Source organism: Oncorhynchus kisutch, linkage group LG30 (genome assembly GCF_002021735.2).
Source record: "Oncorhynchus kisutch isolate 150728-3 linkage group LG30, Okis_V2, whole genome shotgun sequence".
NCBI classification, from domain to species: domain Eukaryota; kingdom Metazoa; phylum Chordata; class Actinopteri; order Salmoniformes; family Salmonidae; genus Oncorhynchus; species Oncorhynchus kisutch.
In genome coordinates this window covers 30444044-30461203 of record NC_034203.2, presented here as the reverse complement: position 1 = coordinate 30461203, position 17160 = coordinate 30444044, and the positions used below count along the sequence as shown (strand labels likewise).

General features: G+C 43.7%; 1 protein-coding gene across 9 annotated transcripts; it reads left to right on the top strand.

Moving 5' to 3' along the window:
* Nucleotides 1-6724: 6724 nt before the first annotated feature.
* si:ch211-188c16.1 (uncharacterized) lies at nt 6725-16312 on the top strand. Of its 9 annotated transcripts, none has more exons than XM_020467724.2 (19): nt 6725-6973; nt 7339-8362; nt 8501-8701; nt 8884-9373; nt 9551-9654; nt 9830-9855; nt 9956-9996; nt 11523-11655; nt 12015-12174; nt 12406-12526; nt 12741-12775; nt 13080-13143; nt 14318-14352; nt 14576-14639; nt 14758-14856; nt 14952-14965; nt 15107-15137; nt 15303-15328; nt 15447-16312. In XM_020467724.2, exons 1-19 carry the CDS (start codon nt 6965-6967, stop codon nt 15545-15547), a joined length of 2778 nt encoding a protein of 925 aa, XP_020323313.1. In that variant the 5' UTR covers nt 6725-6964; the 3' UTR covers nt 15548-16312. The 9 variants fall into 9 exon arrangements, 7 of the variants coding, with proteins under 7 accessions (XP_020323313.1, XP_031666680.1, XP_020323315.1 ...); XM_020467725.2 differs by having other exon boundaries at nt 6726-6973; nt 15256-15328; XM_031810820.1 differs by lacking the exon at nt 14952-14965.
* Nucleotides 16313-17160: the final 848 nt, after the last annotated feature.

The window sequence follows — 17160 nt, the reverse complement described above, 5'->3', positions numbered from 1 at the left end:
AATCCGGAGGACAGGCTGGCTGACGACCCAATAAGGGTGCAGAACGCCTTCCAGAACCGAGACGAGAACTGAGGACCCCGGACGGAGACCATGTCCACCGGGAGTCCATAGATCCGGAAGACATGCTGCACCATGAGCTGGGGTGTCTCTTTGGCAGAGAGTAGTTTGGGGAGAGGAATGAAATGGGCAGCCTTGGAAAACCAATCCACTACCGTCAGAATGACAGTGTTGCCATCAGACGGAGGGAGCCCAGTGACAAAGTCCAGGGAAATATGGGACCAGGGACGTTGAGGGACAGGTAGTGGGTGAAGAAGGCCAGACGGAGCTTGCCGCAATGTCTTATTCTGAGCACAAACAGTGCATGTGGCGTCAAAGGCAGAGGCGTCAGGAACCATGGGCCACCAGAAATGTTGTCGGAGGAAGGCCAGGTTTCGATGGGAACCCGGATGACAGGTAAGCCTGGGGGAATGAGCCCATTCCATACCTGGTACTGGACTGAATTAGGGACGAACAACCGGTTAGCCGGGCCCCCCCCAGGGTCAGGCTGGGAACGTTGTGCCTTACAGACCAGGGTCTCAATACCCCAGCCCACTGAAGCCACAAGGCATGAGATAGGGAGGATGGTGTCGGGGTCAGAGGGTGTGGCAGCAGAACTGTATAGGCGAGAGAGGGCGTCAGGGTTGACATTCTTGGACCCTGGGCGGTAGGAAATGGTGACGTTGAATCTGGTGAATAACAGAGCCCACCGGGCCTGCCTGGAGTTAAGGCGCTTGGCTGTGCGGAGATGTTCCAAATTCTTATTGTCGGTCCAAACCAAAAATGGATGTTCTGCTCCTTCCAGCCAGTGCCTCCACTCTTCCAGTGCCATCTTGACCACCAGGAGTTCTCGGTCACCTACGTTGTAGCTTCTTTCTACAGAATTGAGACAATAGGACAGGAAGGCACAGGGATGGAGCTTTTGGTCCTGGGCAGACCGATGGGACAGGATAGCCCCCACTCCAACATCAGAAGCATCCACCTCAACCACAAACTAACGGGATGGGTCCGGATGGACGAGGATTGGGGCTGTAGTGAACCGATGATTCAGGTCCACAAAGGCTCTGTCAACAGCTGGGGACCATGTGAACGGCACCTTGGGAGAGGTGAGTGCAGAGAAGGTGGCCGCCAGGGTGCTGTAGCCTTGAATGAAACGGCGGTAGAAATTGGCAAACCCCAGGAAAAGTTGCAGCTGCACCCTGGATGTAGGTTGGGGGCAATCCACTACTGCTTTCACCTTTTCATGGTCCATCTGGACATTTCCTTCAGCGATGGCATATCCCAGAAAGGAGATTGTAGAACGGTGGAACTCGCACTCCTCCGCTTTCACAAATAACTAGTTCTCCAGGAGGCACTGAAGGACTTGTCGAACATGGAGGACGTGTTCTTGGGCAAAATGGGGGGAAAAAACAGGACATCGTCGAGGTAGACGAACACAAAACGATTTAACATGTCCCGGAGCACATTGTTTACCGGGGCCTGGAAGACACCTGGTGAGACCAAAAGGCATGACCAGGTACTCATCATGTCTACTGGCAGTGTTTAAAGCTGCCTTCCACTCATCTCCTTTGCGTATACGAACCAGGTGGTAGGCATTCCCGAAGGTCCAGCTTGGAAAAGATGTTAGCCCCCTGGAGAGGTTTGAAAACTGAGGAGAGGAGTGGTAGGGGGGTAACGATTCTTTATAGTTATGTCATTAAGACCCAGGTAGTCAATGCACAGACGCAGGGTCTTGTCCTTTTCCACAAAGAAAAACCCTGTGCTGGCAGGGGATGCAGAAGAATGGATGCTTCCAGCAGCCAGAGAGTCCTCAATATACTGCTCCATGGCCTTGGTCTCTGGGCCGGATAGGGAATATAGCCGACCACAGGGCAGTTTAGTGCCTGGAAGAAGGTTAATGGCACAATTGTAGGGACAATGCAGGGGAAGAAGTAGCCTGTGTCTTACTGAAGATCTCCAGGAGGTGATGGTAGTCTGCAGGAATGGCAGAGAAATGCAAGACTTTACTTAAGCCCTGAGGAGGACGCTTTAGGGAAGGCTACGTCGCTTTAAGGCAATGGGAATTAAAGAATGGACCAAAACTCAGGCTTAAACTCGTGGTCCAATCAATAACGGGTTTGTGTTTTTGGAACCAGGAAAATCCCAAAACAGGAACATGGAGGGGGGGGGGGGTAATAATAATACATAAATAAATGAAAGCTTTATTGACTAGGGTAGCATCCATAAAGCTCTCATCTGCCCCAGAGTGACATAGACTGGTCTCCCCACAGGAGTATCACACAAAAAAAGGAGTGCGGATGATGGGAATTAGAGAATTCTTGTACTTACTTACAGTGCCTTGCGAAGGTTTTCGGCCCCCTTGAACTTTGCGACCTTTTGCCACATTTCAGGCTTCAAACATAAAGATATAAAACTGTATTTTTTTGTGAAGAATCAACAACAAGTGGGACACAATCATGAAGTGGAACAACATTTATTGGATATTTCAAACTTTTTTAACATTTTCAAAAACTGAAAAATTGGGCGTGCAAAATTATTCAGCCCCCTTAAGTTAATACTTTGTAGCGCCACCTTTTGCTGCGATTACAGCTGTAAGTGGCTTGGGGTGTCTATCAGTTTTGCACATCGAGAGACTGACATTTTTTCCCATTCCTCCTTGCAAAACAGCTCGAGCTCAGTGAGGTTGGATGGAGAGCATTTGTGAACAGCAGTTTTCAGTTCTTTCCACAGATTCTCGATTGGATTCAGGTCTGGACTTTGACTTGGCCATTCTAACACTTGGATATGTTTATTTTTGAACGATTCCATTGTAGATTTTGCTTTATGTTTTGGATCATTGTCTTGTTGGAAGACAAATCTACGTCCCAGTCTCAGGTTTTTTGCAGACTCCATCAGGTTTTCTTCCAAAATGGTCCTGTATTTGGCTCCATCCATCTTCCCATCAATTTTAACCATCTTCCCTGTCCCTGCTGAAGAAAAGCAGGCCCAAACCATGATGCTGCCACCACCATGTTTGACAGTGGGGATGGTGTGTTCAGTGTGATGAGCTGTGTTGCTTTTACGCCAAACATAACGTTTTGCATTGTTGCCAAAAAGTTCAATTTTGGTTTCATCTGACCAGAGCACCTTCTTCCACATGTTTGGTGTGTCTCCCAGGTGGCTTGTGGCAAACTTTAAACAACACTTTTTATGGATATCTTTAAGAAATGGCTTTCTTCTTGCCACTCTTCCAAAAAGGCCAGATTTGTGCAATATACGACTAATTGTTGTCCTATGGACAGAGTCTCCCACCTCAGCTGTAGATCTCTGCAGTTCATCCAGAGTGATCATGGGCCTCTTGGCTGCATCTCTGATCAGTCTTCTCCTTGTATGAGCTGAAAGTTTAGAGGGACGGCCAGGTCTTGGTAGATTTGCAGTGGTCTGATACTCCTTCCATTTCAATATTATCGCTTGCACAGTGCTCCTTTGATGTTTAAAGCTTGGGAAATCTTTTTGTATCCAAATCCGGCTTTAAACTTCTTCACAACAGTATCTCGGACCTGCCTGGTGTGTTCCTTGTTCTTCATGATGCTCTCTGCGCTTTTAACGGACCTCTGAGACTATCACAGTGCAGGTGCATTTATACGGAGACTTGATTACACACAGGTGGATTGGATTTATCATCATTAGTCATTTAGGTCAACATTGGATCATTCAGAGATCCTCACTGAACTTCTGGAGAGAGTTTGCTGCACTGAAAGTAAAGTGGCTGAATAATTTTGCACGCCCAATTTTTCAGTTTTTGATTTGTTAAAAAAGTTTGAAATATCCAATAAATGTCGTTCCACTTCATGATTGTGTCCCAGTTGTTGTTGATTCTTCACAAAAAAATACAGTTTTATATCTTTATGTTTGAAGCCTGAAATGTGGCAAAAGGTCGCAAAGTTCAAGGGGGCCGAATACTTTCGCAAGGCACTGTAAATAGGTCTCTTAACAGGGCAGGTGGCTATATAATGTCCCGCAGCCACACAGTACAGACAACAGTTGGAGCTCACACTGTGAGAACATTCCCTAGGTGACAATTTAGCTCTGCCCAGTTGCATAGGCTCAGGAGTAACCGACTCATCCGTCACCGGTGATTCTCGAGGGAACTCGGGTGGCTTTGGCGCTTCTCGGAAATGCACACTTAGGGGATTTCTGGATTCCTTCGGAGGTGAGCAAGCAGCAGCGGATGGACAAATGTTCTCGAGACCTGACCTCCTCTCACGCTTGCATTCTCGTAGACATCCATCAATCCTAATCGTGAGGGCGATGAGGGAATTGAGGTCCAATGGTAACTCCCGAGCTGCGAGCTTGTCCTTTATTTCCTCGGGCAGTCCGTGAAAGAAGGTATCGAACAGAGCCTCCGAATTCCAGGCACTCTCGGCAGCCAATGTGCGAACATATACTGTGTAGTCTGTCACACTACGGGAGCTCTGATGTACATTCAGTAGTTTTTGGGCCGCCTCTCTCCCGAGCACCGGAGAATCGAATACCTTCCTCACCTCCGCCATGAAATCTTCCAAGTTATGGCAAACGGCGGATTGTTGTTCCCAAACCCCAGGAGAGCGCCCTTCCGGACATTAGCATAATTAGATATGCTACCTTCGATCAATCCAAAGGGAATGAATATGGCTGAAGCTCAAAAATGAGGGAGCACTGGGAAAGAAACGCCAGGCAGGTTCCAGGATCGCCAGAATATCGCTCCGGAGGAGGTAGACGGGGTTCTCGGAGAGCCGGGGTAGGCTGAACAAACCCACCACTAACCCCTGGACGTGGCGTTCCGCCAGAGATTGGAACCCCTCCATCAGGTTCTGAAGTAGCTCCCTGCAGGGAGACAGCGTGACGGAGCTGGTCCAAGTCTGCTGGGTCTGTCATGGCCAGTTCGTACGATAACGACACATTGGAGGCAGATGGTTTGAGTTCTGATATTTATTATAATCCAAGGCATAGGCAAAAGGCAGGTCAGGACAGGCAAGAGTTCATAACCTGTCCAAAACGGTACAATGCCGCAGGCAGGTTCGAGGTCAGGGGCAGGCAAAATGGTCAGGCAGGCGAGAACAGAGTCAGGACAGGCAAAGGTCAGACCCAGGAGGACGAGAAAAACAGAGACTGGGGAAAACCAGGAGCTAGTAGAAAAATGCTGGTTGACTTGGCAAACAAGACGAACTGGCACAGACAGAAAACACAGGTATAAATACACAGAGGATAATGGGGAAGATGGGCGACACCCGGATGTGGGTGGAGACAAGTACAGGTGAAACAGAACAGGATGTGACAATATGTTGCACTAAAATACTAAATAAGTCATTGCTAACCAGAATAATGTCATACATCGATACAAATGAATGATTCGATCTAGTTGACATTGATAAAGTGGTCGCTGTCATCTCTGCTTCTTTCGCGGTGCAAAGAGGTTTAGGGGCAACAAAAAAAATGACGTTTAGGAGAAAATGCAATAACAAAACAAACAACAAACAGAAAGATTTTCTGTGCAAAATGTCCAAATGATATCAGTTTTACCAGTTGTAAGAAAATACAAACCTGTGAAAACGACCCCAAATCATGTTTTTGATAAGATCTCAGTTCCGCTTGGATGCATGCATATTTTATGTGGTTGAAATAACTCGGCGGTTGAAATAAGCTACTATCAGCTTTTATTACTCAGATAAAGATAGCACCTCTACAGACAGACTTGAGCATTTGCATTCTCTCAAGTTGCTGAAAGAAATACATCATATTTCTCCACTCTTGTTCCCAAGTAAAACATTTGGTGTATCATTTTATCCTGCTGCAAGAAATGTTTATTTCCGCAGGAGGTAATATTAAGGCTATGTGAGAGGTTATAGACCTACAGTGTCCAGATTTCAGTTTCTATTTAACCCGTCCGAAAATTAGCCTACAGTTCCCTTGACGTGGCATAGGTCTATTTGAAGGTCCGTTCGGTGACTCGAAATGTTATAGTGCCTCACAACCATCACGTAGGCTATAACACCTGGTTTGAGTTCTGATATTTATTATAATCCAAGGCGTAGGCAAAAGGCAGGTCAGGACAGGCATCCTTTTACCACTACACCAAATCTTTCCAAAACATTACTTTTCTGGCCCTCCCTTCTCTATTTTTCAACTCGACATTTCGCAAGTTAACTTGTTCTGCCCGTTCCCAAAAGCATTTGGCGATAAGCGTGTTGGCTATTTGGCACGGCATAGTTTGGCCCTACTGCCACATAGCCTAAAATAATGAAATAAAAAACGAATAGATAGAAATTGCACAAGAATGATACATTTCTGGAAGTATTGTTTCTCTTTATTCAACCCGAACTTTATCCAGACAATATTTCATAACCCTAAACCCACCCTCCCCGCTGGGACTGCGGGTTACGAGTCAACCCGCTGTTGATCTACCCACTTATTTTGCAACGCACACTTTCTGACACACTCCCAAGTATGCAGTTCCCATACTTCCAAGCTTTGGCTATAAAGGCCCAGACTTCTGTAGAGGCAGATTGTTCCTATGGCACTAAACCTTGTATTTAGCCTATAATATAACTATAATACCATACAATTGGCATTTATCCTACAATCAATACACTAGATATCATTGCGACTAATTAAAACACAGGTCCTTATAGAACACTAAAATCTGATAAAATCTACGTTTCAAGAAAATTACACTTTCTTCGCGTGCACACGTGACATCATTCAATAAGGTCATGCGCACATCTGCGCAGGTTTATTGCGGTATCTCTCTATTTGTTTGCAACTTCAGAGAGTTCAGAAATCAGTTTATCAGAGAATGCGTTCTATTTTTGGCGGCTACGTCGACATAATGAGACAGTGAACTGGAACGTGTCCAATTGCGTAAAATAACTACATTTGGATTGACAGTTGATGAAAGTAACGAGGAACAATGGAACAGGTAATGAAATTCGAGATGATCTATTGCTGCCCCTATTGATCTGTTTGCATATCTGTTGGATGTTGTTATCTTTGCTCTTTGCAAGGTCAACTCGCGATTTATCCGAAACTGATTGCAGTTGGTTTTCTGTCTGCACAACAAACAGTATTTTAGTATACTATGAAACAACTGAGTTGTACATGTTATCTGTTGTACCATCCATGAACAACTGGTGCCTTATAATAATTATCCTTGTGTTATCCATATAATTAGTTGAATGCACACACTGTTATATGCTGAGGTAGAAACGATTATTACTTTCAAACAATTGTAGCCTGTTTTTAAGCATTGTTAACTAATCACTATAGTGATCTCATTGATCCTAGGAGGGACCAATCAATGTCAAAGCTCTGAGGGCCAAGTTTCAGGAGGAAGCCAGAGCCCAGGCTCAAGCCCGGGACCAACACCGACCTGCCATTGCTGAGAAGCCCAGACGGTTCCCATCCACTGTTCCTGGAGAGCAGGAACAAACCTGTCATCCCCAGGATGGAGCCCTGATGAGCTCCATCCACTCGGCTGTGGAGAACAAACCTGTCATCCCCAGGGTCATCTTCAGGGATGGGACCAGGGTGTCTGGGGGCAAATGGCCCGTCTCCTTCCCTGCACTTGTACTGCAAGCCATTCCACCAAAACCACCAACACCACCACACCAGAACCGTCTCCACAATGGTGGAAGGGACTGCACAGCGACAGCCAAGAAGTCCTTCAAAGACCGCCACTTGCCTCTCGTACTGCCTGGCCTGCCTTTGAAGGAGCAGAAAACCCATTTGCCACCTCATAAAGAGGTCCCGCCTCCAACAAAATGCAAGAAAAAGGGTTTGCTGCTCCACCACCCCTTCAAGTCAACCAAAGTCTCCAAGGTTGGTGGCGAACCTGCAGACGAGCCTGCGTATGCTGGTTTGACCACCATCAGACATTCAGGAGCTCCAGTAGAGGGGCTTGTGATGGACAGGAATAAGGCTGAAGATAGGCTGCCACTCCAGATGGAACATTCTAGCACAGAGTGCCCAACCTCCAGCCCAGACATCACCATCACCACTCTGTTAGAAGGCCCAGGTGAAGACTTATCCACTATGGTTAGTGCGACCCAGTTCTTCAGCACGTTGGAGAAAGGCAAGAAACGGTTCTCACCTAAGCACCTGTTGGTGTACGCCAGGCCCAAGAGCCTGCGTTCCAATGGGGTCCATCTCTCAGACCATAGCTCTACCATGGACAAGGGAGTTCATCTGCCCTCTACAGATTATGAGAGTCATGCCCCAGAACATGACCTTCCAGCCCCTTTGCCTGTCTGTCTCCCGCACCTCCCTTGTGTTTCAGCTCTGCCGTTCAAGATGAATGACTCTTCCCGCAGTAAGTCATCTCAGATTCAGAACAATTTTGTGATGTGGTCATTTTGTATGGTCATTCTCATGTTCTGCTACAATAGTGTTAGAGTTAATGAGGTATGATTGCATAGTTGAGATACAATTGCTCTCTTTGTTTTCTTAGGACTAGAGACTGTATCAGAGAAACAGTTTGACCGGGATAGAGCAGAGCTTCTGCTTGTAAAATCTGATGGACTTCCCCCTCCTCATCCAGCCAGGAAACTTCTACCTGACCGGGGGTCTCTGGGACCTTTGCCAATGAAACCTCCAAGACCTCCAAGGGTAGAGCTCAGATGTTACCACCCAACCACAGAACATCACAGAGGTACTTTCACTTCTATTTTCGACCAGTTGTGGTCAATTCCACTGTAAGTGACACTGACTCAGATTTTTCACTTTAAACTTAAAGAATGTATGTTGATGTAATGCAATTTACTTCAAAGATCATTTGATGTGTGCTGTTTACTGAGCTCAAGTCAAATGTCTGTTTTGTTGTTTTGCTTGCAGAGTTGACTTCAGCGGTTGAACCTGAGACATGTGAGGATCCACACTCTGAGCCTCCATCCATTGCTAATCCTGAACTGGTTGTTCCAGAGTTTCCAGACTTTGAGTTGAATTCAGAACTGGAAACTGCAGAAGGCAATGCATTTGACCTTGCAGCTCTAGAACTAGAAGCTACAGAATTTGGAACCCCTGAATATCCAGTAGATCTAGACTTGGGGGTTCCAGATTTTCTATCCCCTGAATGCGAGTTACCATCTTGTGAGCCTCCAAAAATTCCCAGCTTTGACCAACGAGCCCTGACCCTCAGCAGTCATCATGATCTAGTTCTTTCAGAGTTCTTGGCTCAAACGTGGGAGTTTCCAGCTTCAGTTCTAAAACCTCAAGTTGTTTCTGATCTATCTGCTGAAATGGTGCCTGTTGAACCCTCATTCACAGAGGACACTGACCATGACTCCGCTTCGGTTGAATTTCCTCATTCAGGACTAACGTTGAGGTGAACTGCTTGAAAACTATCTTATTTTTGCTAAATACTATAGTCTGCTGAAGTGTCTCACCAGGGATTGTGTGGGGACAGAAACTACTGAGTATTTGGTATAGTGAACTTAAGTTTAGCTCTGGGAAGTCTGTTACTCCTCTTTACACCTAACCTCTGAAATGTCCTCTCTTCTAGTGTCTGTCAACAGGAGAACTATTATGAAACCTGTGATAATGTGTATGAAGTTGTTGAGAACACTGTCTGTCAAAACTCACACAAACGTAAAGGCCCACCAAAGAGTAAGACACTACATATGTTTAATTTAATTGAGAGCCCATATCATTATACCAGTATCTATAACATTTAGCAATTTTTTTTGATGAGTTATTTACCTTTTGTCAAAGCCTACTCTAATTCAAAGAGGGTGTGTTTATGATTTGTTCCAAACGTTATGTTTTTCAAATTCTCTTCTAGATCCTTATGGGGACCCCCATCCAGTGGTAAGTGACACAATTTTACTGCAGAGTTTATTTCTGTAACTGAATGGTTGGTGCTGTTGTGTATAAAAAATGATTCTTTGTTTTCTGTTTGTATGTGAAGAAGGAGGAGCCTCGAATGCACATATGGCCCCGGAATCCATGGTATGTCGGCTCTAAATGATGGCCCAATTATTCAAATATTGTAGTTGTTGCACAGGCAAATTAACCATAAGTAAGCCCAAAAAGATTGTATTTGAAAATACCAATTTCATACCTTAGTTACATTGATACACAATGACGCATCTCTTTTTATTTGTGGGTATACTTGGGAACAAATTTCCTTCACAGTAATTTTAGCTGAATTCCTGGTGATTTAAAAAAAAATTGTGAGTTTACTTAACTTTGGGGGCTAAATCGCTAGTGGGTTGATTTTTGCCAAATCGCTAGCGGGCCTGTTGCTGACCCCTGGTGTACATCCCCTCCATATGTATTTGGACAGTGAAGAAACCTTTCTGGGGGAGGGGGGGCTCTATACTCCAGCATTTAAAACATATGTTTTAAATGCTGCAGCTAACCGATCGCTGCAGCTGTACATAGTCCATCTGTAAATAGCCCACCCAATCTACCTACCTCATCCCCATATTGTTTTTATTTACTTTTCTGCTCTTTTGCACACCAGTATCACTACTTACACACCATCATCTGCTCATCTATCACTCCAGTGTTAATCTGCTAAATTGTATTACTTCTCTACTATGGCCTATTTATTGCCACACCACCTCATGCCATTTGCACACACTGTATATAGACTTTCTTTTTTTCTATTGTGTTATTGACTGTACGCTTGTTTATTCCATGTGTAACTCTGTTGTTTCTGTCGCACTGCTTTGCTTTATCTTGACCAGGTCGCAGTTGTAAATGAGAACTTGTTCTCAACTAGCTTACCTGGTTAAGTAAAGGTGAAATATTTTTTTGTAAATATGGAGGATCATGAGTAAGTTGTGAAAAGGTTATGGAGGCACAAAGATCATAACGCCCATAAAATACTAAACTCCCCTTCCCATTATTGGTAATGGTTAGAGGTTAGCATGATTTGTTGTAACCTTCTCACACATCAGACATTATTCATGATTTTTCTTAATTTAGGAGTGTTTAGAATCATCCCATCTACTCACTTGTAAAGAAAGTTGTTCGTCATCGCCGTTCAGTTACTATTGGGCAAAATATAACACAACCAAAACAAACTGAAAATGCATCAATGAGTTTGTAGTCACAAACTTGATGTAATATTGGTCCAAACATTAAACCTTTGACTACTTTAATACCATATAAGTGAATTTGTACAAATACTTATGACACCTTCAAATGGGGGAACTAGATACATAAAGTGCTTTAATTTGAAATGGTAAAACAGATGTATGAAAACACCCTCAAATAAAAGGTGACATTCTGTACTGTCGCCTCATAGGAACCTTCATCTAAAAGTATAGAGCCACATTAAAATGTTGGCTTCACTGTCCAAATGCATATAGAGGAGTGTACATCATGTGCACAGGTGTGTTTGTCATCTCATGTCTTACTGTTACTTCAATTAAAGGGATTCATCAATACCTCTAATATTTGGTTCCACTTCATAGCATGTTGTCAGTTAGATTCATGTTAATAGAATAATTATATATTGTTCTCAGTAAGGAAAAACAGAGCCCTGAGAACCACGAGGACAAAGATCAGAGGAAGAGGGCGAAGCACCGTCTCGAAAAGGAGAAGAAGGAGCAAAAGGAGAGAGAGAAAAAGGAGAATGAGATGAAGAAAAAATTCAAAGTAATTCTGAGCTTGTCACATGTAGCCTTAATGAGAAATTATCTTACTAGCTATCAGTTTAAAAGTTGCTGTGTCATGGGTATCAGGCTCATAGGTCAGTCTTGTTTTGGTATTTTGAGGGTCCAGCTTTATTTTCCCATAGATCAACACATTGACAAACAATATTTCAACAAGCTATCTACCATGTTGACCTACAATGTTCCAGGATAATAGCATTCAAATTTGCATTCCAACTACTCAATTGTGAAATTTGAACTTTTGGATCCAATATCGCACCCATTTAACGTTCCTAAAACACTCCACACCAAACAAAGTTTGCCAAACTATGGCTGTGGTTACTGTGTAACGTCTGTGTTCAGGTGACTGGCCAGGAGGAGGCAATGTACCATGCCAGGGTGACAGTGGCCAGTAAAGTGCGTAAGAATGACCTGCCAGTGAAGAGTGGTGACACGGTTAGCATCATCCGAACCACCAACTGCCCGAAAGGAAAATGGCTGGCCCGTGACGCCAACCACAAATGTGAGTTTGTCAATGTTGTATTATTGTTCTTTAATGGCCGTGTGTGTGTGTGTGGGGGGGGGGGGATGCTGATATAACATTAGGATTAGTTTTTCCCTTAAGATCATCAGAGTAGATGCTTTTTGAATATGTCACAGGTCAGGAAAAACTGGCCCAAGTTATTATCAGGCTTCAGTTCTTCACTGCTCTGTTGCTGAGTGTTTTCCCCTGTTTGATTGTTGACTTTTCCAGATGGCTATATCTCTGTAATGAATGTGGAGCTGAATATCAAAGAGATGCTGGAGCTCGGGAAGAAGGCTCAGGCTGCTGGCCGAGGAGGCACAGAGGGAGATACCATCAGCATGGGGAGCAGGTACACAACAGAATGCAACAGTCTATTGTTCAGTACTGTACATCAATTCCAAACATATTTTGTTGTACAGAGAAATATTCACTGTTAAGAATAAAAAATGGAATGCAAAATGAACATTTAAGCATGTTGCCATAATCAGGGTATTTCTATATGTTATTTACTCACTCCCTTTGGTTCCGTGCCCTTCCTATTCTGTCTCCATTATATTTTACAGATCATCTAATCATCATCCCATGCTACACAGCAGCTGTAAGTCATCTTCAACATGCTTACAGCCAGTTCTGTGTAAAAACTGCATGATTGATAATCAACTGACACATTGATAAAGTATCGTCTGAGGCACCTTGAAAAATCTGCCTACATCTACAGAGGCTTGGAGTTCTGCAGAAGCACACCTGATTGATATAACCTAGAGTATTTTTATCAGTTGGCTTTATGATAGTAAAGGAATTCCATGCATTTTAGGCAGCAGGCCTGCAGTGTGGTGTTGTGCCAAAGCCTTTCCCATTGGCGGTTTTGCAGCCTTTGCAGCCTATCATGCTCTCTCTCTCAGTCACAGATGACGATGAGGAGTGGACATTAGACGAAGAGACCCTGTCCCCCTACATGGAGAACCGGTGAGACTTTCTACACTGTTTGGGAAGCAGTCAAGCAATCCCATTTGTATTTGTAAAGCCCTTTTTTAAATTGTCAAGTGCTTAACAGCAGTGGTTCTTCATTGGTTTTGCCTCGGGACCCAAGTGTATGTGTGTATATATACACACACACACAACATTTTTGTCAAAATGCAATCTGGAAAACAATTGACTACAAATATGGCATTCAATGTAGCAATTAAATGGCCAGAGAAGAACATTTCCACCTTTTTTTCATTGTCAATAATTCCATTTTGCCCATATTCTTGTAAAAAAAAAATTGTAAGCTCACTTGTTTGACTACAAAATCAACCAAATCCACTAAATAGTGCTGCTAATAACTTTTATATTGAAAATACTGTGATTTGAAAAACCTTTCTCAGAGATTTAAATGTCTTTCTATCTGGTCTTAGTCATTTTAAATTCAGACAAGTATTTTATTCCCCCCCCCCCCCAAAAAAAAAAAATCACACACTAAAAGAACTGCTGTAGGGCCTGCCGAGTGGCTCAGTGGTCTAAGGCACTGCATCGTAGTGTTAGCTGTACCACTAGAGATCCTGGTTCCAGTCCAGGCTCTGTCGCAGCCGGCCGCGACTGGAAGACCCAAGGGGCGGCGCACAATTTGCCCAGCATCGTCCGTGTTAGGGGAGGGTTTGGCCGGCAAGGATGTTCCTGTCCCATCGCACATTAGCAACTCCTGTGGCGGGCCGGGCGCAATGCGCGCTGTAGCGGTCGCCAGGTGTACAGTGTTTACTCCGACACATTGGTGTGGCTGGCTTCGGGGTTAAGCAGGCGTTGTCAAGAAGCAGTGCGGCTTGGCTGGTTTGTTTCGGAGGACGCACGGCTCTCAATCTTTGCCTCTCCCAAGTCTGTACGGGAGTTGCAGCGATGGGACAAGACTGTAACTACCAATTGGATACCACAAAATTGGGGAGGGAAACTCCTGCGACCCCACCAGTTAAATCGCTGCTTTACAGTTCACGTTTGATTCGGCTCAACCATGTTATCTCCACAGAATTTCTGTATAGATAATTGATGAAAAACTTTTGAAGACTGCAATGTACTGTGTATATAAATTTAATAATTTGTTTGTTTTTCTTGGAAAAGCTGAGCGAAGGACTGATATATTTAATCTGTTTTCTTATGTATTCTTTAGCATTCACAATCGGACTGTCTCAATGCCTGATATGCGTGAGTAGGATTTTATATGGTATATATCTTTGACATTATAGATTTCAGACGTCTGGATTAGAGAGAGTGTACCTGCGGTCTCAGGTCTTCATTCTACTGCCCATATACTTATGGCAGACCATTTCAATCACGCCTTCAAAGACCACCGTAAAATGACCCTCTCCCCCCATTTTTACTACCCTCTTCATCCCTCTCTCTCTCTCCTGTCCCCTCTCACTGGCAGTCTGCAGCCATGCTAGTGCCCACCACACCCTTAGTGATGGCAGCATAGAGGACCCCCACACACAGTAAGGCTCTACTTTGTCTTTACTGTGATGCCAAATTCAAATGTTATTTATGCAGCCTTTTCTACCACAATGTATCACAAAGTTCCCTAACTTAGTAGTTAACGGTTTCTGTCTTCAGAACCAGACATGAGGCTCTTCAGAAGTTAGCCATCTTCTTTCAGAACAACAAAGCTGGCATCAGTGACACAGCAGAAGACCGAGTGCCAACCCCTACAAAGTATACAGTATTTACAAATTGCATTACAAATCCTCACTGCCATCTTTCTATTCCATTATTCTAATTTTAAAACTCTTTCGCTTTGTCTTCTGAAGTGCTGAAGCGCCAAGTAAGTAGCTGGATACTGACTTCTCTATGGCTGGGTTTGCTATCGCCTCGCATGTCACTGTCATTGATTGTGGTGAGTTTGAAAAGTAAACTCTCACTCCAGCCAATGTTTGTGCGACTTTATGTTTATGTCCATCTGCAGGCTTCCTATGTGTTGTGGAGCCTCCATACTCGTAAGTGAAGATAGTGTGTGTGTGTGTATATTTCATGCATTATCCTCATTGGTCTTAATAGCCCTTGAGGTAGTAGTCTAGCTTGGACCAAAATGTATGTACCTGTTTTCTATGGCAGAGACCAGGAAGTGGTTTTTGCAGATTTTGAATTACTTCCCCCTCCAGTTCTATATGCAGATTTCCTGTGACAGGTCAGTACAGACTAACACTAATGGCACAGGGGTTTTCCCTGGTCAGATCATTATGGCCAGGAAAAACTGCACTGGTCCTAAATTCTGAGCATTAACAAACTCTTTCTCTGCTCTCTAGCTTCACTGACTGAGAGAACTAAGGGGGAGCACAACAGTTTCTTCTCCCATGATTGGCTGAGTAACCTGACTGTTACTGATGCAGGCCAGGCAGCCAGCTGACCAACCCCACACATCACTCTGCCTTGGGCCTGGAGAACATACCATGAACTCCAGATGAACCACTGTCGTTCTAGATCTATGGACTCTAGATCTACCGTTTAGATCCAGATGAACCACAGTCATTATAGATGTATAAAACTAGCTCGATAAACCATTGTCATATCTCAGATCTGTAGGATTAAAAGCATAGAAATCAAATTAATAGAACTGTCTGTATTATATTTGAATGGGGATGTCCATTCTATTTATATGCCTTTAATCATATCCAATTGCTGAAATCCGATAACTTTTGAAAACTGGGCCCTGAATATCAAGTAGCATCTAGGGTTTTTCCCAAGGGGGGGGGTTATTATTATTATTATTATTATTAGTGAAGTATGTTTGACCTGATGCCTTTATTTCTCTCGATCACATTTGTTTTGATAGTTGTGTGGCTGCTTAATGCTTTATCCATTGCATGTGTACTGTTATACAATTGTTTTTGTTCTTGTTGCCTTTGACTATGAACTCAGTAAGTAATTCACTTTCTGTTCATTGATCATTTTGGCACTACTGAATGGGAAACGATGAAGTAGTAGTCTGCACTTTCCATAACACAATGGTGAAATGGTGCATTGTTTTGGGTACAATGCCTTGGTCAAGAGTATGTATAATTATTTTTTGGCTCTTCACACTTGTTTTGGTCTGTTTGTTCAAAATATCTGATTTTGATGTCCAATGTATCACCTTTATGTAAAGCATCAAATAAATGGTCATATATTCTAACAGAGTAACACTTTTTTTCAGAAGAGGGCACGCTACCCTGTTGCAGAAACTGACTGATAAAACTATTAAAATCAGCAGAGTGACTTCACTTCTCACAATGTATCCAATCCATGTAATGGTAACAATGGCTGTACTGAATTTAAAGATGATAGTTCAAGTAAGGCAGCTGCTTTCAGCCAGTTGAAGATTATAACGAGAAAAAAAAAAAAAAACCTGGTTGGTTAGACACTGGCCAGAGTTTCTGACCGGGCTGGGGTAGTTGCCGGCTGTTAGTGATGGGTCGTTTGCGAAGAGCCGACTCCATACCAGAAGAGCCAAATCTATATATATATTTTTTTAAAACATTAAGATATGAATAATCAAAAGATTTAAATTAATATAATGAATGAAAAAATAAAGAAAATAGACCTAAATGCTCAAGTGCACATTCGTTCTGTCTGCTCAGACTAACAGCCTCACCTGTTCCTGTCAACCAAAGATGTATGAGGGAGGGCCGAGCCAACTCACTCAGTCACACACTTAGCAGCCAAGGAGAGAGAGGAAGGACAGCTGTGAAAACAACAGCTGGAAAATGAGTCTGAAGCACAGTAGCATTTGGATGCATTTTAATAATGCAGACAATGTTAGAGCACAGTGTAGAATTTACCAAAACAAAATCTCATATAATGCCTGTTCTACGCACAACCTACACCGGCATATGTGAACTGTGCACCCAACTGTGAAGCTATCTGGAGCGGAGCTTCGAGAAACTAGTGGGCCTGCTAGTGATAGTGGTGAAGCCAGCACCTCCACACGTGGAGATGTATCCACTTCGTCAAGCAGGCCTGCTCCATGACCCACAGCATTGT

Bases quoted from the DNA above. Each gene is read 5' to 3' on its own strand.
- si:ch211-188c16.1 (XM_020467724.2), top strand. The intron at 12,776-13,079 runs GTAAGTCATCTT...TCTCTCTCTCAG, and splicing joins TCCCATGCTACACAGCAGCT to TCACAGATGACGATGAGGAG. The intron at 13,144-14,317 runs GTGAGACTTTCT...TGTATTCTTTAG, and splicing joins TCCCCCTACATGGAGAACCG to CATTCACAATCGGACTGTCT.